Source organism: Spermophilus citellus, assembly GCF_964194105.1.
Source record: "Spermophilus citellus genome assembly, chromosome: 10".
NCBI lineage: Eukaryota > Metazoa > Chordata > Mammalia > Rodentia > Sciuridae > Spermophilus > Spermophilus citellus.
This window is the reverse complement of record NC_138197.1, coordinates 90,401,688-90,425,681: the sequence shown is the minus strand read 5'-3', so window position 1 is coordinate 90,425,681 and position 23,994 is coordinate 90,401,688. Positions and strand designations below refer to the sequence as shown.

At 35.5% G+C, this 23,994-nt stretch overlaps 1 protein-coding gene across 1 annotated transcript in view; it reads left to right on the top strand.

The window, feature by feature from the left end:
- Positions 1-23,994, top strand: part of PTPRR (protein tyrosine phosphatase receptor type R) — a 252,601-nt gene that overhangs the window by 15,290 nt on the left and 213,317 nt on the right. Inside the window, exon 2 of the mRNA XM_081311808.1 lies at positions 10,072-10,370. Within this exon, the coding sequence (XP_081167934.1) occupies positions 10,072-10,370 (299 nt within the window). The remainder of the gene's footprint in view (positions 1-10,071; positions 10,371-23,994) is intronic.

The window sequence follows — 23,994 nt, the reverse complement described above, 5'->3', positions numbered from 1 at the left end:
GGTAACTTCCACCACCAAATTTATTAACATCCCTACTCTCCTCTATCCCTGACACACTTTACAATGAAAGAAATATCTTACTCCAATCCAAAACTCATCTCTCTGCTTTGGAGTGTATCTCCTCCTGTCTTCCAGAAAGCTTAAACTACTGCTTATTCCACCTGTTTCTATATCTTTAATAATCCCTCCTGGACTGGCTCCTTTACCTTAGAGATTAAGTATCCTAAAATTTCTCCTATCTTGAAACAAAACAAAAACAAAGTCAAGTCCCTAAACCCCTTATTCCTGATAATATTGTTACTCTCTTATTACATCCAAACTTAAAAGATTTGTCCACTTGTTTTTTTTTAATCTCTCATTCCTCAATCCAATTAAATCTAGCTTTTCTCCCTCCCCACATACTGAAGCTATTGTCTATAATTTCATCAGTGATTTTCTCAGTGATAAAAACTTATATTGAGTGAGGAGAAAAGATTATTTTGATATAGTTTTGAGCAAAAAAAGGGCAGCTTACAAAACTTAATATTAACTATGGACTTTTTTGGTGGATAGTTCCAGGAATTTTAACACACATATAGACTCTTGCAACCACCACCCAGTAAAGATACACAATAGTTCCAGCACTCCCCAAAATTTCTTTATGCTCTCTCTCTCCTTCCCCAGACCCTAAACTCTAATAACCATTGGCCTTTTATTACTAGTTTTTAAAAAATCTTTTTGAGAATGATATATAAATGGAAAATACAGTTAGTTTTGGAAACTGTCTCCTTTCAATCAGCCTAATGTTTTTCAGATTCATCCAAGTCTCTTGGATAAGGGATCTTACTCCATAGGATAAATGTATTATAGTTTATTTACCCATTAACCCCTAGAAGGGAATTTGGATTATTCCTATTTGGGAGAAATTATGAAGAGAATTGCTATAAAAAATTTTTGCAGACTTTTGTGTGAGTGAAAGTTTTATTTCTATAGGGTCAGTATGCAGAAATGGGTTTGCTGGGTCATATGGTAAAAATGTGTTTAACTTAAGAAATCATCAAACTATTTTCTAGAGTATCTTTGCTATTTTGCATTCCCACAGGTAAGGTTTGAGACCTCATTTGTTCCAGATCATTTCCAGTACTGAGTATTGTTAGTACTTTTCATTTGAGTTAACTAAAATGAAATCCGTGTCATGGTTTTAATATATTTCCCCAACCACTACTAAGGTTGGACATATTTTCATTTGCTTTTTTGCCATCCATGTATTCTCTAGAAGTATCTCTCTAGAAGTCATTAGCACATTTTTAAACTGGTTTGTTTGCTGACTTTGAGTTTTATATATATATCCTGGTTACCAGTCCTTTGTGGGATATATAATTTGCAATTATTTTTCTCCCACCTTAAAGCCAGACTTTTTACTTTCTTAACAGTGTCATTCCCAGAGCAATTTTTTAAATTTTTACTTTAATGCTGCCTAATTTATCAATTATTTTCTTATGTATATTGTGAACTTGGTGTCAGATCTAAGAACTCTTTGCCTAACCTTAGATAATAGAATTGTCTGAATTTTCTTTTAGGTTGTTCATTATACTTCTGGATCTATGATCTCTTTTGAGTTATGTTTGTATATGTGAATTTTAGGTGAATGTTGGTTTTGTTGTATATATACATCAAATATTTTCAATATAAATTTTTGTTTAAATATATTTTTGAAAAAACTATAATTTCACTATTGCTTTTCCATATTTATAAAAACATCAAATGGTAATAATTTCTCTGGATTTATTTTTTTAATTTTTAGATGGGACAAATCATAATTATATACATTTATTTGACAAATTATATACATTTAATTGACAGACCATAATTACATACATTTATGATGTGCAATGTTATGTTTTGATAAATCTGTACAATGTGGATGATTAACTAAAACTAATTTACCTATCCATCTCCTTACTTATCATTTTTTCTGTTGATTTGAAATGTACTCTCTGAGTTATTCTGAAATACACATTATTATTAAGAATAACACCCTGATAGGCAATAGATCTCAAAACTCATTCCTATATATCTGAAACTTTCAAATAGTCCTATCTATCTGAAACTGAAGATATCGCTTCAACATACTGATTTCAAATACTTTGGATATATTCTCAGGCATGGGTTTGCTGAATCACATGATTGTTCTATATTTTGTTTTTCTGAGGAAACTCCATCCTGTTTCACCTTATAGCTATAATAATTACATTCTCTCCAACAATGCACAAGTGTTTCCTCTTTTAACACCCTCACCAACACTTGCTATCTATCATCTTTTTTTATAACAGACATTCCAGAACTTGAGAAGAGTTGTTTTTATTTTTTTTGATGAATAGAGCTGCACCATTGTTTGGGGCATATATATTTATGATTGTTATATCTTGTATGGTTCCCTTGAGCAGTATGTAATATCCATATTTATCCCTTTTGATTAACTTTGTCTTAAAGCCTACTTTTTTTATATGAATATGGAAACCCCTGCTTACTTCCACAGTCCATGTAAGTGGTATGATTTTTCCCAACCTTTCACTTTCAGACTGTGTATGTTTTTTCCTATCAATTCCTATGAATCTCCTGGAGGCAGCATATTGTTGGCAGCATATTTTTTTAATCCAATCTGCTAGCCTATGTCTTTTGATTGGTAAATTTAAGCCATTAACATTTAGGGTTACTATTGAGACATGGTTTGTATTTCCAGCCATATTTGTTTATTTTTGTTATTTAACTTGACTTGGTTTTCCTCTTTGATTAGTTTTTGTTTTTGTTGTTGTTGTTTTAGTATAATACCTCCCTCTGCTGATTTTCATTATTGTTTTTCATTTCCTCTTCATTAAATATTTTTCCAAGGATGTTTTGTAGTGCCGGTTTTCTAGCTATAAATTCTTTTAACTTTTGTTTATTGTGGAAGGTTTTTATTTCATCTTCAAATCTAAAGCTTAATTTTACTGGATACAATATTCTTGGTCGGCACCTATTATCTTTCAGAGCTTGATATATGTTGTCTCAGGCTCTTCTAGCTTTCAGGGTCTGTGTGGAAAATCTGTCATTATCCTAATTGGTTTTCCCCTATATGTAATCTGACTCCTTTCTCTTGTGGCTTTTAGGTGTAAAGTAATATTATAGGTTTAATTTGCATTCCTCTAATGATTAGTGATGTGGAGTGTGTTCTCATGTACCTATATGCCTTCTTTACAAAAATGTCCATTTAGGTGTTTTGCCCATGTTTTAATCAGGTTGTTTTCTTGCTATTGAGTTGCAAAAGTTCCTTATATATTCTGGATATTAGCCTCTACTATGGTTTGAATGTGTCCCCCAAGATTCCTGTGTTGGAAACTTAAACCCCAATGAACAGTGTTGAGAGACAGGGCCTTTAAGATGTCACGAAGGCTTTTACCCTCCTGGATGGATTGATGCCATTATCTCAGGAGTGGTTTGGCTATCTCAAGAGTATGTTTGTAAGTAAGTTTGCGCCCCACCCCCATGCTCTCTGCCCTTTCATCTTTCAGCAAGGAATGACTCTGTGAGGAGCCTCTTAATTGAGGTGGAGCATGGAGAATGGAGAAAAGAGCTGGAAGATGGGAAAGATTGATGTAATCTCTTAGTCTCATGAATACCCTTTTTTTTTTTTTTTGGAATGGTTTTTCTAGAGATAGAACATTTCTTCTGAAGTTTTCTTTGTCTGTACCCTGGTGTCTACTATGAGTTTTCTAGAGAATACCAGAGGTAGATGGGGACATTAAGATGGAAAATTTCCTGCTGGTGCTGTGAAACTTTGTATTCTGTCCCTCCTCAACCTCTAGTTCCCCCTTGGTACTATTTTCCTTTCCCAGGTCCTCAAATGGCTGTTTTATGCATTTTTGTCCAAGTTTTTTTTAGTTCTGTTCATTGTAAGCAGGCCAAGTGTGTTTGCTCCATTAAACATAGACTCTTCCATGACTCTTTATTTTTGGTACTAGGGATTGAACCCAGGGATGCCTACCACTGAGCCACCTCCCCTGCTGCTGCTGCTGATGATGATGATGATGATTATTATTATTATTATTTTGAAACAGTACCTCACTAGGTTGCCAAGTCTCACTAAGGTTCAACTATCCATTCATGAATTTTAGGTCAATGTTTATGGTCATTTTGCTTGAGCTCTCAGATTCTCCGTAACACTGGATGCTGCTGATTAGACTCCTTATTATATTCTTCCCGTGCCTTCAGTACTTCCACAATCTCTGGTTCTTCATCCTCTTCCTATGATTGTTCCTTAAATATGGGCTTCTCTGGATCTCAATTATACTCTTGGTTCTTCTCACTCATCAAGTCTCCCTAGGCAATCACACATTCATTTTTCCATCTATATGCTTATGGTTTCGAAGTATGTATTTTTAGTCCAGAGCTTTCTCCTGAGTTACACATAATTATAATTGTTCTTCAGACATTTCTGCTTCTCTGTAGTGTAAGTACCACTAACTCACAGTTCTATACCTAAATGAAAGGTACCTTCATATATTTCTTTGCCCAATAGAAATAGAGGTTCTCTCTCTCTCTCTCTCTCTCTCTCTCTCTCTCTCTCTCTCTCTCTCTCTCTCTCTCTCTCTCTCTCTCTCTCTCGGGAGGGGGGGGGGTACCAGGAATTGAACTCAGGAGCACTCAATTACTGAGCCACATCCCCAGCCCTATTTTGTATTTTATTTAGAGACAGAGTCTCACTGAGTTATTTAGTGCCTCGCTAAGTTGCTGAGGCACTTGGATTAAACATATCTATTTTATTTTCCTTAGGTTCCTCATTCTTATTTTCTTCCTTTATCTCTCTGGACATTTGAAATCAAGTTCTTTTAAAGCCCACTTGTTTTTCTCTTCATATTGAACTTGTGATCCTTCTGTCTCAGGCTCCTGAGCCACTGGGATTACAGACATGTGCCACTGCACCAGCTTAGAGTTACTCTTAAATCTCCACTCCCAGTTCTTTCCCACAACATAAACTCAATCACGCAATTGATTTTGTTTGTGTTTTGGTGGAGGGAGGATCAATTCCATATCTTAATAATTCTAGAACTCATCTCTTTTCCATACCTCTATTGCTATCAGGTCTTGACTATTATCCTATCACCCAAGTTGATGCCTTTATTGTTTCCTTCCAATCTGTTTTCTTGGATACTCATGGTAATCTTTCAGAAATATAAATTTTATCTTGTCATGATCCTCATTATATCTTATAAAATGTCTCATTTCTCTAATGTTTTATCTTTTAAGTGTTATTAAACGTATTTTGGAATTTCTCATATTATCCTCAATATCTCTCAATCTCTGCCTCACTGTCTTGTTGCTACATGACAAACTACCCAGAAATACAGATCACAAATTTATTATCTATGTTTCTGTGAATTATATATATGAGCATGGCTCTATTAGGTCTTCTGCTTCAAAATGTCCCACAAAACTTCAGTTAAGGTCTTGGCCAGGACAGGGATTGAGAGGAAGACACCACTGGAAAAGATTTGCCGCTGAGTTTATTTATGTGATCATTGGCAGATCTAGTTACAAAAGAGTTGTTGAACTAAGGCCTTCACTGGCTTTTGGACAGAGGCCTCCTCCTTCATGTGAACCCCTTCAACATGGCAACTTGCATTATCAAGAGAGTCTTCTAACAGCACAAAAAGTATATATTTTTAAACTTAATCACAGAAATATTATTCCATCACCTTGGCCATATCTGTTGGTTGCAAGATCAAGCCTATTCTTAAAAGGAAGGGATTAAAATAGTGTGAATACCAGTAATTGTGGATCACAGAGTGCCATCCTGTAAATCAATCTACCACAATCTCTTGCCTTCTTTTTATATTTTCATCTTTTAATTTCTAAACACTCCTTTCTAAATGAGTACCTAAAAAATTCTAATTTACGAATTCACCGTTCAGTGGTATCTGGTCTACTGTTTAAGTTGTACTTTGAGATTCCCCAAGAAATATGAATGAAAAGTATATTTTCATTTCTATAATTTCCACTTGGATTAAAACATACCTATTTTACTTTCCTTAGGTTCCTCATTCTTATTTTCTTCGTTTATCTCTCTGGACATTTGAAATCAATTTCTTTTAAAGTCCTCTTGTTTTTACTCTTTGTATTCTTTCTTGAGTGAAAATCTTCTTCCATCTTCTGACTGTCTCTCATAGCAATAGTCTCTGAGAGTGCTTTTAATTATTTTCATTTTATGAATGTGTCTTTAATGGAACTTGTCTTCCACAGAAACACACAGAAGTTCCATTTTTATTCTAGTTTCTAGAGACGTTGCTATGAAAGTGACTGTTTGTTTTTTCTAAGACTCTATAATACCTAAATTCTAAAACTTTTCTTTTTTAAGCTTCCATAAACCAATCTTTTCTGGTTTTCCTCTTCTTTACTACCATTTCTTACTCAGTTATCTTTACAGTCTCCTTTTCATCCCATCCCTTACTCTATTGAAATTCTGCAGTACTCTGTCCTATGTCCTTTTCTCTTTCAGCAGCCCCTTGGCTTTAAATTTTCTCTGCAGTTGATAACTCACAAGTCTTAGTCTTTCCCTCTCTTTCTCTTTCTCTCTCCCTGTTCCTCTCCCTCCCTATTTCAGTCCCTCTTCATTCCTTTCATTCTTTTTCCTCATTCTCTTTTTATGTCATCATAAACTACAAACTTATTTATCTAACTTCTAGATCAACATCTCCGTGATGATATTTAATAGGTATCTTATTCTTAACATTTCCAAAATGTTTACTTCAGCATATTTATAATGTTGAAGGAGGTGACAGAGGTAGCATTTGAGGATAGAAAAGACAAACTTATTCCAGACACTAGCTCAGTGCTCCACAAACTTCAGAGTTAGAGTATGAGAACAATTCTATTATAAATTCAGTTTCTTAGGCTACATGTATTATATTATGCTATACTAATTCTAAGTCAGGGTCTAGGAAACTATATCTTCATATCTCAGGTGTTTATGGTGAAAGGAGTTCTAAAGACAACACTTTCAACTTTTTTGTCATACCTAATGACTGTGGTAAGATACCTAACATTATACTTCCAATTGGTACTCATTAGTTAAGGACAAGCTGAACTAACTGAGCCCCTTCATACAGACAACTAGATAAGTCTGGGGGAATTTCTTTTTTTTTTTTTTTGGTACCAAGGATTGAACCCAGTGGTGCTTGACTACTGAGTCACATCTCCAGGCCTTTTATATTATTTATTTTGAGGCAGAGCCTCATTAGTTCCTGAGGCTGGCTTTGAACTCATGATTCTTCTGCCTCAGCCTGCTGAGACACTGGGATCACAGGCATGAGCCACTGTGACTGGCTAAGCCTGAGAAATCTTAATTATGTTTAATCTGCACTTCAAATTAGAATTTTTCTCTTTCCTTGCAGGCCAATTTTAGTACAAGGTACATGTGTTTCATGGACTCACCTATTCTATTTAAATAAAATGTCTCTGAAAAGGCTGCTGTGATTGATATTTAAAAAGAAAGATTGAAGATAATTATGTCATTTACTCAGTTCCTCATTTATTTCTCCATATCTCAAATCTGCTCTCTCTCATCATCTCAGTTGATTCTTTCTTTTTTATTTAATATTTTTGGTGAATCCATAGTAGAGGAATTGCCAGTTTTTACAACTTTTGCCCTCCATCAGGCCTTATGTGAGCAGCATATATTTTTAGCATTTTTAGCCATTCTGTCTCATCAATATGCCTCAACTTTCACTTAGGGAGATAAAATAGGCTATTTTCTTAGCACAAGTGCTTTTCTCTATGATAGAAGAGTAAGTTTGAGAATCATCTTCTGGTACCAATAGCCTTTAAATCATTCTAATCTCGATTACACTTCATGTAGATTCCGATACACTAATGGGAAATAATCATCATGTCTTCCCTTCTGAGCATGCCAAATATACTATAACATTTTTAAACCAAGCCACCAAGCTACCACAATTTATCAAAGATAATGGTTAGATAGTGACAGCCTTGAAATAACTGTAAATTTGGCTTTTTTGAATGAAATAAAAAATGATTTGAAAATGAAACTGTCATGAGGAGCACTTTATAAATGTTTATGAATTTATAAAATTCAGAACAGGATACCTCAGTGTTGTTATTCTTATCATTATCTTATTAATAGAGAATGGTGCTAAAATGTAGAATGCACATGAACTTTCATTTAGGTCTTAACTGAAAGTAATTTGCTAAATGATATTGTAGTGTCCTGGATGAGTTTCTACAGTTCTGAAAGGTGGGCAATTTCCTCTCTCCTCTCTGAGAAATAGAGTCTGTTATTGTTGTGGAGAGCTACAACAAAGTGGTTGCCTTGGAGTTGAGAAATAGAATGGACATGCTGTTTTTAACTACTTTAACTTTTCTAAGACTCTTCATTTAAAATGTTTTCCTTCTTGTGGGGAAGGCATATTTTATGCTTGGATCAACTTGGGTTTCTCACCCCAGATATAGGCTTTTGTAGCAAAGAGGAAGGTGTAATGTTCAACAGTGTAAGAACCATGTCTACATGATAATGCTGTTGAAACTGGGTTTGTTAATAGTTGAGTTTGTAAAAAAAGGCTTACAGATCCCTGAGAGATTTGGGAAGATAAGATGACAAGGATTCAGAAATAAATCTTGTAAAAAGAGATAAGTAATTTTCTAAGGACAGTATTTGCAGAAGTCCTTGTTGCCCTGGGCATGCCAAAGGAAAATCTGGGATACCTAAGTTTGCTAGGTACTATATACGTGGCTTTACTCATTGTGATCTGTTCACTCTGCTTATTATGTGACACAGAAGATCTTGTGTTTCCTAATTGTCATTTGATCTAATGATATTCTTTTTCATTCATATGTATTATTTTTTCTTCCCTGATTAATGACTAACAGAATAAACATTTGTCTGAGTCAATGGTTATTTATCTAGCAGAAGAAATAAAGATGAATGAATTGGTTAGTATACAGTTAAATTGTTGTAACTAGAAGATAGTTAAAAATAACAGCAACTGAAGCAATGTAGAAAATTGGTTTTTTCCACATAAAATCTGGGGGTTAGTGTGATAGCTCCACTTTCATCAGAGTCCAGGATCCTTTGTCTTATGGTTCTTCCATCTTGAACACATCTACTTCATACTCCTCCTATGCCATATGCATTTAAGCGTAAGCACAAAGGGGGAAAGGTAGAAAGCAGGGCCACATCACATCTGTCTTCATATCATGTTTAATCACGCCCCAAAGGTCACATCTTGATCAAATAGCAAACCTTAGTTGCAAAGAAGGCTGATAATTGTATTCTTTAGCTGAATTGACATAGTCCTAAATAAGAAGGTGAACAATAGGGGGCTGAGGTTATAGCCTAGTAGCAGAGCATTTGCCTAGTGTGTGTGAGGCAATGGGTTTGATCCTTAGCACCACATGAAAATAAACAAATAAAACAAAGGCACGCTGTTCCTCTACAACTACAAAAAAAATATTTTCTTAAAAAAAGAATGTGAACAATGGATGGTATCTGATTACTGGAAGTTGCTACCATGAGTATATTTAGATTTCTGAACTTGGTGAACTTAAAATATTATACAAGCATTAATAACTATACATAAGTACAACACCAGAACTATAACACTAGAAATATAGAGTAAGTATGAAATAAAGATTGTATAAAATGTTAATAATTGAAGGAGGGAAAGCTGAAATAAACATTTATCATTTGAGGAGCTGATGGGATATCTAGGAATAGAACCCAACAGAGTATTAGAACTGCAGGGTTAAGTTTTCAAAAAAGGAAATTCCTTGCTAAAAAGGGGTATTAGAATATCTGATAAATAGAACTCTTTCAAACTACACCCACTTCTGTCCACCTAAATTATCTGAGATGTCACCATAGCACCAAGGGTGCTCTATTTTGGGGTGATGATGAAGCTGTGAAGGCAGAATGGGGAACTAATTGACCTTTACAAGTCTTCAAGCCTCTCAAGAAAAGATAATTTTCTTTATTGAATAATTCTACCTATCTTACTGAATAGAATTTTAAATTTTCTTTTCACTCCTTCCATCTTTTAGGGTGCTTTTCAGGAAACAATGATCACTTTGGGGCAATTCATCAGAAGAAGAGTGGGAAGCCGGTATTCATTTATCACCGTTCACAAGATATTGAGAAGAGCCTGGATATAACTCCACAAAAGATATATAAACATAGCTATCCTTCCTCTTCTGAGACTCAGATAGGTAAACGCCACCACATTGTTAATTCAGCCTTTCCTAGACCTGCGTATGACCCATCTCTCAATCTGTTGGCCGTGGCTGGTCAAGATCTTGAAGTAGAAAATCTACCAATTCCAGCAGCAAATGTAATTGTGGTGGTGAGTATCCAAGTCTTCCAATCCCAGCAGCATCAGGTTTAACTGATGTTGATGTTGTTGCTTTCCCTTGCGGTCGATACTGGAAGAAAAAAATAATTATTGTAAATACTTACCATTGGATCTCAATGGTTATTGACCATAGCACTTCTCACTCTCTGAAATTTCCTTTTTGTTACTTGATTGTTGTCTGTTTTCTTCCTCCCATGAGATTAGATAACTTGTCTGTATCCTCGGCTCTTAGCACAATGAATGGTGCATAGTAGGAGCCTAATACATATTTGGATTAAAATTACTTTAAAGAGGCTTTAAGTTACAACAGATCACATCCTATATTGAACCTCTTGCTTCTGTAAAATGTGTTCTGAAATGACAGGCATTAGTCTCAGTCCATGTAATAAATAGTACTTATTGAAGATTCTTTAAGTCTTTTGACTCACCTCATAATAAGTGAATGAAAGGAAGAATGTGTTATAAAAGGAGGACAGGTTTCTGTCACTAGTAAATAAGATGATTTAGGAATAAATGATAGATAATATTCTTAATATCACTGTGCAAACATAGCCTATATTAGGTGATGCAAAGATCTCATTTCTGATGTACTTCCATAGCCCAGGTCAAAAATTCCCAATTTGTAGAGGTCTAACAGTTCAAATACATGCTATGGTTGACACCTGTATGGACTATAATCCCTCTCAAGTTTAAAATCATAACAGGAATGTTCATATAAAAACTACATAGCAGCTGATCATTATGCAATATATACATGAATTGAAATATCACATTGTGCTGGGTACAGTGACACATGCCTGTAATCCCAGCAGCTAGGGTGGCTGAGGCAGGAGGGTCGAGTTCAAAACCAGCCTCAGCAAAAAACAAGGCACTAGGCAACTCAGTGAGACCCTGTCTCTAAATAAAATACAAAATAGGGCTGGTGGTATATGGCTCAGTGGTTGAGTGTCCCTGAGTTCAACCCCCAGTACCCCTCCAAAAAAAAATCACATTGTACCCCATATGTACTATAAAAATAAAATAGTTACAGAAGATCTTCTAAATAATTGTTGCATTTCTGTCTAATAATATAATAATGAGTTGACTTTTGAGGTAAAGATAAGTTCAAGAAACTCTGCTTGCATTTTGGCAACCTTTCTATGTACCAAATGTAATTCAATTTAACATGCTCCTTTTTTTTCTTTATTTTCTATCTACTACATATAATACACTTAGTATCAAAGATCCATTCTCTTATGTTTGCCACTAAGAAATACTGAATATTTATTTGATACAGTTTTCCCTTGGGGTATCTGAAAATAAAGACAAGTGCCAAAGAGCCTCGGTTTTGCTTGAGAAATGTCTGCAGGAAATGTCAATCATTAAAATTATACAAACAATCATAAATTGAAACATGAGATGAACTCTTTGTTAAGACAGAACATGTGGGTTGTTTGGCCTCTTGAAAACTTGAACATGTATTTTATATTTCATGAGTAGCAGATGTTCTGAAGGTGAAAGTCACTGTCTATTCAGTGAAGATAAATGATGTTAATGATATCTCTGTACCTGGATATGCCAGTTTTAATGATAGGGCCCATGGGACATATTTCCTCTAGTGACCATCATATACCCATAGTCATCAACTCTTAAAGTCACTGCGAATTACAGTTCAAGAGGTTTGTTCTATCTTGTAATATCATGTACTGTCTCATTAATTTAATATTATGGACAATAAAAGGCACCAACGAAGAATTCTGACAGGTCATTTCACTTTTAGCCTATTTGTGGTTTGGAGATTCATGAAGAAGCTGTACTTTTTCTTTTAAGTGATGATTACACAGATGCAATAGGTGATTTGGATGCATTAGTCTCACCTAATGTCTCTTGATCTAACTTCTAACCATGCTGTGGCTTTGGTAGCTTGCAAAAATAATTGCTAGTGCTATTTCCTGTAATCCACTTACATTACTTAGGCATACTAGGAAAACCAGAGGTGGAGTTATTTTTTAAATAAATCAATAATGTTCAGCTCCCTGAGAAAGCAATACGATGGCATGCAATTAAATATCAGCTGGTTTGAAGGGCCATTCTATCTAGAAAAGCAATTTAGGAATGGAATGTGGAAGATGCAAGGGATATATTCTGAGGCAGTTTTCTGACTTCAATGGAATAATTGATGTGTGTTTGTATGTAGAGGGTATACATGTATTTAAAACATACACATACGAATGCGAACCTTATCACTTGGGGGAATATTGCAGTGGTACTAAAAAATTCTTTTGTGGCTTACTTTATACCAAAATGAACCGTGTTAATGAATATCAGCTTTTTGAATGGAGAAATTACTGGTTTTTGCCTAGATAGGGTAAAAAACGACCCCCAATCTCCAAATGTGCAGTGTAATAATTTCTAAGACTTCCCAGCTCAGAAAAAGAGATCACATTTTATTCCTTCTAATATTTCTTTCTCTCCCTCTTGTTTCTGATATCACTGGCAATGGGTTCTTAGAATGATAAATTTAACAAGGACATGTGTCCCTTCTCCTTTCTGGATTCCTAATTGCTGCCACAAAGCATTTCACAAGAGATTTGGCCACAAATGATGTTTTTTTTTCCTTTTTCGTCTTTCTTTTGTAATCAGGAAAATCTGTAGTTTTTTTTGTTCCATGAAAAGGACAACACAAATGAGAATGTTTACCCCCAAATAATGCTAGTGATGTTCCAGAAACTCAATTAAGAAGCTGTGATTAGGATTTCTGTGTGAGGACTGTTTTAGAGGGAAAATGAACGGCCTGGAGGTCAATATCGAGGTCAGAGGGGAGAAGTGGCGTTAGCCAAATGCATGCTGGTAATTCTATAGCTCTTATCAGTAGATTCTTAGGGTATTGTCAGGCCCCAAAGCCACACACCGGGAAGGAGGAAGGGGACGCCTGAAAGTGGTTGGAGGCAACTAGAGGCCTTTCCATTTCAGCATAGGTTATTGAGTGAAAAATGTTCTAGCCTGACCAAAATCTGAGAAAATTGGGGGCTAATCAGGTTTGGGAATATAATAGGAGATGTTTAGGATCAGTGAACAGGGACAGAGGTAGGGAGATTATGGCTTACTACACAGGATGGATTCGAAGGATGGAAAATAAAGGAAATAAAAAGAAGATAGAGAAGGCAAAGGAGGAGGAAGAAAGAAGAGGAGAGGAGGAAAGGAAAGGGAAAAGAAAGGTCTCTGGGCAGGGAAGAGAACAGAAAGGGAGGAGAGGATACAGGGCTGTTCTCTAAGCACACAAGAAGCAAGGGGGAGTTTCCAGGAGCCGATCCTGTCTGTGAGACCTAGAATCCTGTGGCTTCTTGTTCTGCTCACTGACCCAAACCAGCTCCCAGACAGGTATTCTATTGGTTTTTTTTTTTTAACACAAACTATTCTTGCAAATACTTTTACTAGACATTTGACTTAGAAAACTTTTCAAACCAAAATCTCTGGATGAAAGGATTTCAAATCTATCCTAGACTCAGTTTGAGCCTCCTCTCAGCTTGATTCTGTTACTGGCCAATTTATAGGATTCATCTTATAAAAAGGTCATCTGTAGGTATGATTGGAAAGGCTTTGAAAGTCAAGGCTTCTCATTGTCTTGCCACAGGAAAATGAATTTTGTAGCATCTATTCTGTTGTGTGATATGGATAAATAATTGCTGGACATTTTTTCACTAGACAAATTGGTTTAATTATAGTTTTATATTTGCATAGTGAGGGTCCTAAGAAATGAGCTGAATTTATGCACTTAGCACTGGAATTCAGCTGTGTCCAGGAAAGTGCTTTAGTTATTAAGACTTTGTTGCAAGTGACGAAAGTACCAACATAAACTAGAGAAAATTTAATGGCTGCAGTACCCACACTTTTGTATGACATGTAAATTTAGGTATGGTTCTAGCAAGGGCTCAAGTAATGGGAACAGGATCAACCTTCCAACTCTGCTTTCTCTGGGTGAATTCATTCTCAGAATGGCTCTCTTCTCTTTGTCACAACATGAATTTTGGAAGCTCCTGGAGTTTCACCCTTGAAGGTTCATATTGAGTTGGAAGGAGCATCACACAGCTGTCAATAATATCCTGGACTTCCCTGTGACCAGAGCAATTTAAGTACTCACTTTGTCCCTTAAGAATTTGTGGTCAGGTAATAAGATAGGACTAATTACTTCAAACCTAAACCACAGAGTTCACTCTAAAAACTTTCAAGCCATGTATAGGAGGGGAGATTACTTGTTTGAAAAATGAGATCCTATTAACCAGCAGAAGTAGAGTAGACACTGGAGGGCGGTTCAGTGTGTACAAAAGCAGGGGACATAGACTTCTGTTTTCCTTCAGATACAACAGCCCCTTCAAGAGACAATGAGGATATAAGGACTTAGCACTATCTCAGGAAATGTTTCTGTGCAAAATAGATGACAAAGGTCACACTCTAACCTCTCTAACACTCAAACGGACTGCAAATTCACTCTGGCATGGGTGCCTGGGTTATGTCTTAAAACCCAGACTTTTTGCCAATGAGAAAGACTATATTTTAGTGTAGAAAGTATGTTTTTCAAATGCAGGTTTTTGGAAATTGTTGAATTAGCCTATGTTAGAGTCAGTAGTCAAAATACTATGTTGATGAAAGACACAAGTCTACTGAATTGTGAAGTATGATTGAGATGTCTTTCAATTCAGTCCCAGGGCACTTGGTCTCAAGTTCCACGAAGGAGTATAAAGAAATTCTGAGAGCAGGCACAGTGGTGCAGGCCTGTAATTCCAGCAGCTTGGGAAGCTGAAACAAGAGGATCATACGTTCAAAGCCAACCTCAGCAAAAGTGAGGTACTAAGCAACTTAGTGAGACCCTGTCTCTAAATAAAATACAAAACAGGGCTGGGGATGTGACTCAGTAAGCAAGTGCTCCTGAGCTCAATCCATGGTACAAAGAAAAAAAAAAGGCTGAGAGAACAAATTTATTTTTTTTTAAAAAAGTTACAGTGCACGAGATTAGTTTAACAGCAACTTAAAACATACTCATGCAAATTTATGAATGGAAATGGAGAAATCGCAGAGAGAAGTGAGTCCTTATAAGAAATAAAAGAATGACAGGGAGGCATCACAGGACAGTGGAGAAGATTATTAATCACATGATATTGGCACAATTGGATAGCTATTTGACGAAAAAAAATAATAATCATTCTATTAACCAGTAACACTTTTTTGTGCTAAGCACACTATATATTTGCATTTCCCTTAGCACTGTTTTAAGAATGAAGTATTATTTGTTACAAGCAAGTCTACGACAATAACAAAATGACTATCTTCATTTCTTCATTTTAGCTTTTACCTTTCCTTCTAACTAGTTATTGTGTACAAACTTGTTCCAATTTTTTTCAGAATAACCACAGAAAACTTAAATCAGATCATCACACACATACACACACACACAACACAACACACACAACACAGACACACACACACACACACACATACAACTACTTTCCTATTGTCATAAAAATAAAATTCAAGCATCTTGCCATGGTACCATGGCCTATTTCCTGTATCACCTGAAGCCGAAGTTTCCCAGAACCCTTGTCTAGGAGATTCCATAATTTGGGGATGGATTCTAGGAATCTGGATATTCAGAAAGTATCCTGGAGGATTCCCAGGGTTTGAGAAGTTTGAGAAGCATTGGTCACCATCTGTCCATTCTATGTCTCTGAGCTCATCCCTACCACTCTGCCCCTCCCTGATTCCAGGAGAACTGTTCTGGCCTTCTCTCTGCCTCCAGTTGCAAATCCATCTCTGGATCAGGAAATTTGTTCTTGATATTCTCTTGCCTAGAATGCACTTTCTGAAAATCTTGTGTTTTGTACATATTGGAGGTTAAATAAACATTTTTATATGAACAGATAAATGTCAAATAGCAAAATGTTTCTGGACATGGAGATTATGAGTGATTTTTAAAATTGCATTTCTTTGTTGTTTCTCTTAACCTACAATGATTTTTTTTACCTCTTTCTTTATTTTATTACCTTTTTTAAAACAAAGATTTTGGATAATTTTCAGGAATAAATTTCTCAAGTATAAATGTGAAAACAAAAAATAAACAATGGGAACATAATGAATCACTGAAAGAAGGAAGGAGCTGTCTTACACCTTAGCCAGAATGACATTTTATTTAAAAGAACAGTTTCCAAAGACATTTATGCCCACCTTCCTGCTTTATTTTTCCTCGTAGCACTTTGACCTTCTTGCTACTATTTTTTGTATCTGTTTGTCCTCAACCATAATCTAGGTTCCAAAAGTCTAGGATTTTTCTATTTGGTCCCTGCTGTATCCCAAGTGCCTATTATAATACCTCACCTATATCAGAGATTCAATAACCATGTATTGAATGAATGAATGAATGAATGAATGCTCAAGGGAACACAATTAAAAAGCCTCTAACTAAATAAATGGCACATTCTAGCAAGGAAATTTAGCACTTAATCACCTATCAAAATACGGTCTTATTTTACACTTTCTATGCCTACATGGAGTAGAAATTCCATGAAAAAAATAAATTTTCTTATCTAACTATAACCTTTTAGTAGTGGATACAAAATAGTCTATGAATATTTGATGATTGCTTAATTTATTCTCAGTATTCAAAATTATTGGACTTGACTAAAAGTATTCACAACAATCATTCCAAAGATTATAAAAAATGAACTACAGAGTCAAGTTAAATTTTAGTTTTAAAAATATCTAGAAACAGAAATTCTCTAATTTACTTCAGAATTTTGGTTAAACTTTTGCTCTTTTCTTAACCTAATTGAAATGCTTCCTATTAAATTATAAGATCTTACATAACCACCTTCATTTTTGTCCCAAACTTTTGCATTTGGGAAAGCTTAGTGCTTAGATTTTCCCAGATAATACTATTTCCTTGCAAAATAATCTGTAAGTAGAAATTCCATTCTTGAGCTTGGCATCCCGACAGTCATAACTGTCACCATCTGTTGCTTTTCTCCATTTCTAGCTATTAAAGCAGTAAGGAGGATCTGGAACACATTCTGGAAATTCTAGAGGCCAAGCTTTGGCAATGTCAATGTGCTGTGTCCACAATGGGCCACTCAGTACATCTGCTTGTTTTGGATCATATAGACTCAATATTAGGATGATTGAAGTCTAAAGAGAGCTGGTTTAATTGATCGTCATACTAAAGATAAGCCCTGCTTTCTAGGTATATTGAATTTACTTGAGAACAGAGACTAATTTAGTAAGGTTTTTATTCTGATTCCAAAAGTCACGAATCCTTGTAAAGTTTTAGATAAATTGGAAAATATAGAGAAGGAAAGAGAGGAAATAAAAATAATCCTTAACTATTAGATAACCAAAATGAGATAACTAATGTTACATATATAAGAATATATATATATATATATATATATATATATATATATATATATGTATATACTTATATATAAATTCTTCTATGTGTGAGCATACACAATTTTTAAACAAGTTTGGAATCTGTGTACATGAAGTTTTGTTATTTTTAAACTTATTTTATATTATAGACACTTTTCCAAGTCATTGACTATCTTTATACAACATCATTTTTAACAACTGCTAAAAATTCCATTATATAGTAGATTTTAGTTTTATGTATTGACTTATTTTCTCAACAGATTCTTTGATTTCAGGAAGCTAAACTTTAGAGAGAAAAATAAATGTTGGCTATATCAAATATAATATTCTTTTTATAGCAACTATCTAAATACTATTATTAAGAGAATTTGATGAGTTTATCTCAGGGAAAGATACTTTCTTTATGAACTCTATATAATACACTACAGGACCTAATTTTTCCCCCCTTGAGCAAACTATGCATATTCCATAGATATTCAATCTTCTGCAAGGGAAGCAACCAAAGAAGTAAGCAGTACCAAAAGGGGAAAGAAAGAGGGTGTTCTGTTCAGAAAATATAAAATGTTCTATTTCAGTTTTTTTTTCCTTTGAAGAAGATGGAAAGTGCTGTTCCTTTTTATGCTGAAACCTGAAAAATCCTTCTTAATACAAAATCTCCATGATATTGTCACAAAAATAGAATCTGCAGATAAACAAAGGGTATTTTCTATTTTTGAGCAAGTATTTACTGAGAGCTGGCAGTTCTTTTTCCAAAATGGCCTTTTGGCTCTCCCGTTAAGAACTAGTGCTGTGTTCCCTCTGTGAGTGTCTTTGTCCCTTTATCTCTCCTTCATTCCTCCTTTCTCCATTTCTCTCTAATCGTAAATACGTATAAGTCAGGCATACTATTTTGTTACTACACAATATTTTACCTTCAAGTCTAAGTGCTAATGAATAATTATACTGGACTTTCTGAGAATCTGGTGCTGCCTTTGTGTGATGGAGTTGGCACCATGAAGAAAAATGCTTTAGTTCTCTCCACGTGATTCCTGTGACTCAGGTAGGAACAATTTGTTCTTTAATCTTGTTTCAGGGAAATATAGGAGCTAAAAATCTAGTGGAAGTTTCTCTCCCTGGGTGAAGTTAGGAAACCTACAGTGCCAGTCTGCACTTAGAATGTGAGCCTAGAGCTCAGACAGGTCAGGACCAAAGCTCTAGATCAGGGAAGTACCCACAGACCTAGATGTTACAGGTAATGCTGTGCATGTGGATGAGAGAACAGAGGCTTGGAGGAAGAAAGAGAGTGGCATGTAGACTATCACTGTGGAGGAAGAGGAGAGAGAATCAGCACAGAGAAGGAACAATGGAAATGTGGGCACTTCACTGCATAAATTCTTCCGGCAATCTTAACCACTGAAAGAATCTCAAATATTAGGTTATTATGCCAATCAAGTTCTGCTTCCTAACCCTTTCATTTGTTTCTTGAAGGGGTACAAAATTCGAGATCTGTCTGTGACTTTCTAAGGGAAAATACTAGACTTTCCATTATACTTAATACAGTCTTTTACACATGACAGTTCTTAGATACTTGAACCAAATAAGGAGGAGAAAATCTGCAGATTGAAGGAGAGAACTGGAGAGAACACAGAGAAATTGACACCATGTGCCATGGCCTGAGCTCTAGCTGTGTAGATGCATTGTTATTGTTAATATATTATCCACACCAAGGAAATCAATCAGCTTACCAGGACAATGATACCTGGGGAAAACACTGGAAGTGGCTAAAAATGACTATAGTATAGTATTGCGGGGCTCACATGATTGCTGTGTCTCCCCTACATTCTATGTGATGTTGACACTTATTTTGACTGTGTTTTACTTTCTGTGAAACAGGAGGAATTAAAGTACCCACCTCATACGAGTGTGGAAATTAAAGGAGAAAATGAATCTAATACCCTTAACATAGTGCAGAGTATGTGGTGAGTACTCAATTAATGTTGACAACATAATGAAGAATGTTCTTGCTATTTTATCTGCAAAGTACAAATCAAAGAAACTGAGGCTCTAACTAGGAGCAGCTTGGGTCAGGATCTGGAACTCATGATCACTAGAGGACAGAAAGCCTCTTGGGTGAGTTTAGGCAGCAGGTAATATTGAAAGGAAGTCTGAACATTATAAAATGCCCATCAAGGAAGGCCAGTAATATGAAGATTTTAGCAAATTAGAAGAATGGGTATTAGTCAATCATCTTCTGCCTAATCACTCTGGAAGAATAAACGTATTACAATGAGATGTAAACCGTGGCAAACCCTTTCTAGGATCTTGCTGGAAGAGCCTTCTGTACTCTCTTACTTCTTATTGCTCTCTTTTCTCCAGAGTGCTTATTATAGCCATGGAGGGTCTCCATGGAGAGTGGTGTTTTACTAACAGTATTCTTGATGCTCTAGACCTTCTGGGAATCTGGAGGATGGGTAGCAGTCATGGCAGGGATTGAGGAAATGGATTCTGACCATCACTCTACCTCTTTATCATAACTAGTGATGGCGTCTAGAGAATTTGGAAATCAGCCATAATAGGTGGAGGCACAAGTCCTAAAATATATACCTCCAAGGCAATGCCAGTGTAGAAACTGAATGAAAAATCTTCTCGATTCACAGATCGCTTCCCTTTCTCTTGAGAAGAATCAGATTTCAATTGAATTCTCAGAGTTTGGGTAGAAAGATGTCGATGTCAGAAATTAAGTGGCCCAACCATAAAGTGACAAAATAAAAGCCATAGATCCAGGTTAAAGAAGTAAAGTTATCAGTACAAAATTAAACACTAAATTAAGGAGCATAACACAAAAGCCATGTCACAATAGTGTCACAACAATCACCCAACACTTGAGGAGAGAAAACAAAATAGGAAATGTTTATTTCCACCATTCTCTGGCTGATTCAAAAGAAAATAATCTTTTCTTACGTTCTTAATATGAATGACTTCAAATATATTTGCCTCTTCTCACTGTTGAATCTCCGTTGGGTCAGAATGACTTCAGAAATCCCAAATATGTGCTGCCAGCTTAGCCACTGATCACTGTCTATTCATGAAGGAGATTTGCTCAGAATCTTGTACTGGAAGCATTTTCCCAAATTACATTTTCCAAACTTTGTTTTTTTAAAGAATTAAAGTTGAATTCAGCCAGTCTTTATATCCCAAGTTGTTTCTTTTCTTACTTAGCTGCCATATTTGGATGATTTGAGTTTGAGACAGAAAAAAAAAAGAGGACATGACCATGATCAACATTAAATATCTTTCAATATAGCCTTTGAAAGATATTTATTTCATTTTCATGAGTTGGCCTTTTAACAGATATAATACAGTTAGCAAAAGATAAATTCTAAGACAAATAAATAAACAAATAAATAAATAAACCCACTTTTGAAGGATAGGCCAGATGTTCATAGAGAATTTCCAAGGCTGTAGAAAGATAGATGTTTGTGAGAAGTATTAACCCTCCTCTCTGAAAACAATATCCAGCTAAAAAATATTCCAGAGTCTGCAGGACTTAGAGAACACAGAAGATGCATCAGGACAGTCAGGGCTAGCAACCTGTCTCACTTCTCCTGAGTTTCCTGAATTGCACGTGTTAGAGTCATCTAATCGATTGTTCTGAATATCTTAGGGTTTTATATGTGCTTGTGTATCTGTGCACATGAACCCCCAGATTATCTCATGCTCCCACTGCCAACCACATAAAGCTGCATTGTTTAAGAATTTGATGATTTTTCCTACATGTTCAAAAAGCTAGAATTGAGGTGTTTAACCAAAGTACATTGTTTGTATGTGTGTGTGTGTGTGTGTGTGTGCACACTTTAAAACATTAAGTTGATTTCTCTCTTTTTTGAAAATGGTCTGTTTTTAAATAGGAAATACTAAGCAGCAAATGGTAAAATCTATATTGAATGCACTACTAGGCAAATTCTTTGGATACAAGCTTAAAAGAACAGCAATCCCTTATTTACGTACAAATGAATAAAAAATCTTCATGTGGGACCATCAGGTGCCATTCATATCTTGACTATACTTTTTTAAATTACAAAATCAAATTAATAAAATTAAGTCCACACAAAGATAAATTATGAAGAATAGCCAAGTTAAAGGAAGAAACATGTTTCTGGTAAGTGACTAGTATATGTAAGTCATGGATGCTGAAGAATAAGTAACTACTGTAAGGAACAAATAAGTAGAGGCATTGAGCCTGGAGTGCCTCTGATGAGCTGGGCCAAAAACAACACTAGGGATTCAACAGTGAAGGAGGGTACAGGATCACTGTTCAGAGCAGTGCCCGGCTGACTGGGAGAAAGATAATTAAACTAGTAAACAAATGAACAGGTCATGCAATGAAGAAAACAAAGTTACATGACAGGGAGAAAGTGGTAGAGTTATATTACATTGGATAGTGAGGGATTTTGTTGGATATTCAGGGATACTTGGGAATTGAATCAAGACCTAACTCCTAAATAGCCTTGTGATAGAAGTACAGCTTTGGAGTTAGAAAAATTGTATTAGAATCCAAAATCAGGTACTTGCTAATTGCACTTACTTCAATGACTTGCTTAACGTCTCTTATTTTGATTTCCTGTTTTATATAGGTGATACTAAAAGTGATACTAATAATACTCATGCTATGGAATTGTTGTGGGAATTGAATGAGATAATGTATTCAAAGCACTTAGCATCCTGCCTGACAACATTGTAAGATACTTATTTAAAAAATTTAAAAACCTGGTTGCTATTATCAGCACTATATGGAATAAAGGAAAATGTATCTTTCTGATCTCAGTACCAAGAATACTTGTATTTCTCCTGAGCCACTGGTTGGTTTATGATTATATATTTTAAGTGCTGAGAATCATGTTTCCCTCTTTTTCTTAATGGCTGAAAAGTCAAGAGCCAAATTTGTGGTCTACCACCTCTAACAAACAGAAAATTTTACTGAGTTCTTTATGTATTTTGTGAACTAACCTCACTCTTGGCTGGATGTTTTCTTCATTCATTTTCCTTTTAATTTAATTTCCTCATTTCCTTACTTTTTATCAAATTTTATTTTGTATTATCTGTGTTTGTGTAAGCTGCCGTAAATCCTTTCTGTAACATGTTCTGAGTAAACAAATAGTCTCTACAACAAAATAACAATCCGTCTGGACAAGCTGAATCTGAATGTAACACAGCAGGGAAACCTTTACAGGGAAAATGTGTTTACACATTGTACAACAGGGAAAATCAAGAAAATACAGTGCAGAAGAAAGAATTACAACAGGCATAATGATCTGTTTGGTTTATTGCTCAGCAGACCCCAACCTCATCCCAATCCCAATGTCAGGATTGATCTTCAGTCTTAGTGTGAGAAGCTGGGGTAGTGGGAGCAAAATAGTTTTTAAAGACATTCAGAGTTCATATGCCTATTCTGCCAGTGGCTACCTTTGAGATTGTGGGCAAATCAATGAACAGATCTCAGTGTTTATTTCTTCATTTTAATGGTAATTGTAATAACTACCCTGGGTGCCTAATTTGGTTGTTTCTGGGATCAGTGCATTCCTTAAAGCATGAATCATTGTGATAATGTCAGCTATTATACTGGTGGTTACAGTGATGGTGATGATGATGGTGATGATTGTCAGGAAGATGGTTTGTCAATAATGTTGCTGATCTACTCTGATTTGGTGGTAAATCTCAGTACTTTAATGGGATTCTTGCCTTGTTGTACAAAGCTAGGAGGTACCCTTCACACTGTACTTTAAGTAATGCTCACCTTTAAGTAAACCCCACATATGGCGGCTTATACTCCATTTCTGATTACCTCCTCTTCCTGGCCTGCATGTCTGCTTTGTTGAGCTCAACAGTATTTCAGTTCTGGGACTGAATACCTGCCTTCATATAGTTTGTCTTCACCTCAGATCTTGCAACTAGCACACATCTCTATCTGCCATGTTCTTGTGAAAAAGCTACCTGCTACTCTTGTCTACCTAGAACCTAAGCATCTTTCCCATCAGACAGAATGTGCCATCTGCCACCTGCCTTGCAAACCTCTTGTCACTGCTTCTAAGATCAAGTCTTTTCGTCTAAAGTTCTCTGAAGTAAAATATACAGTGACTGCCTTAGGATCTTATCATTAGTTATATGGCCAGTAGCTTCTGTTAAAGATAAGACCTTTGAAATTACACAAGGATGGAAATCTTTTAAACTTACACATTTC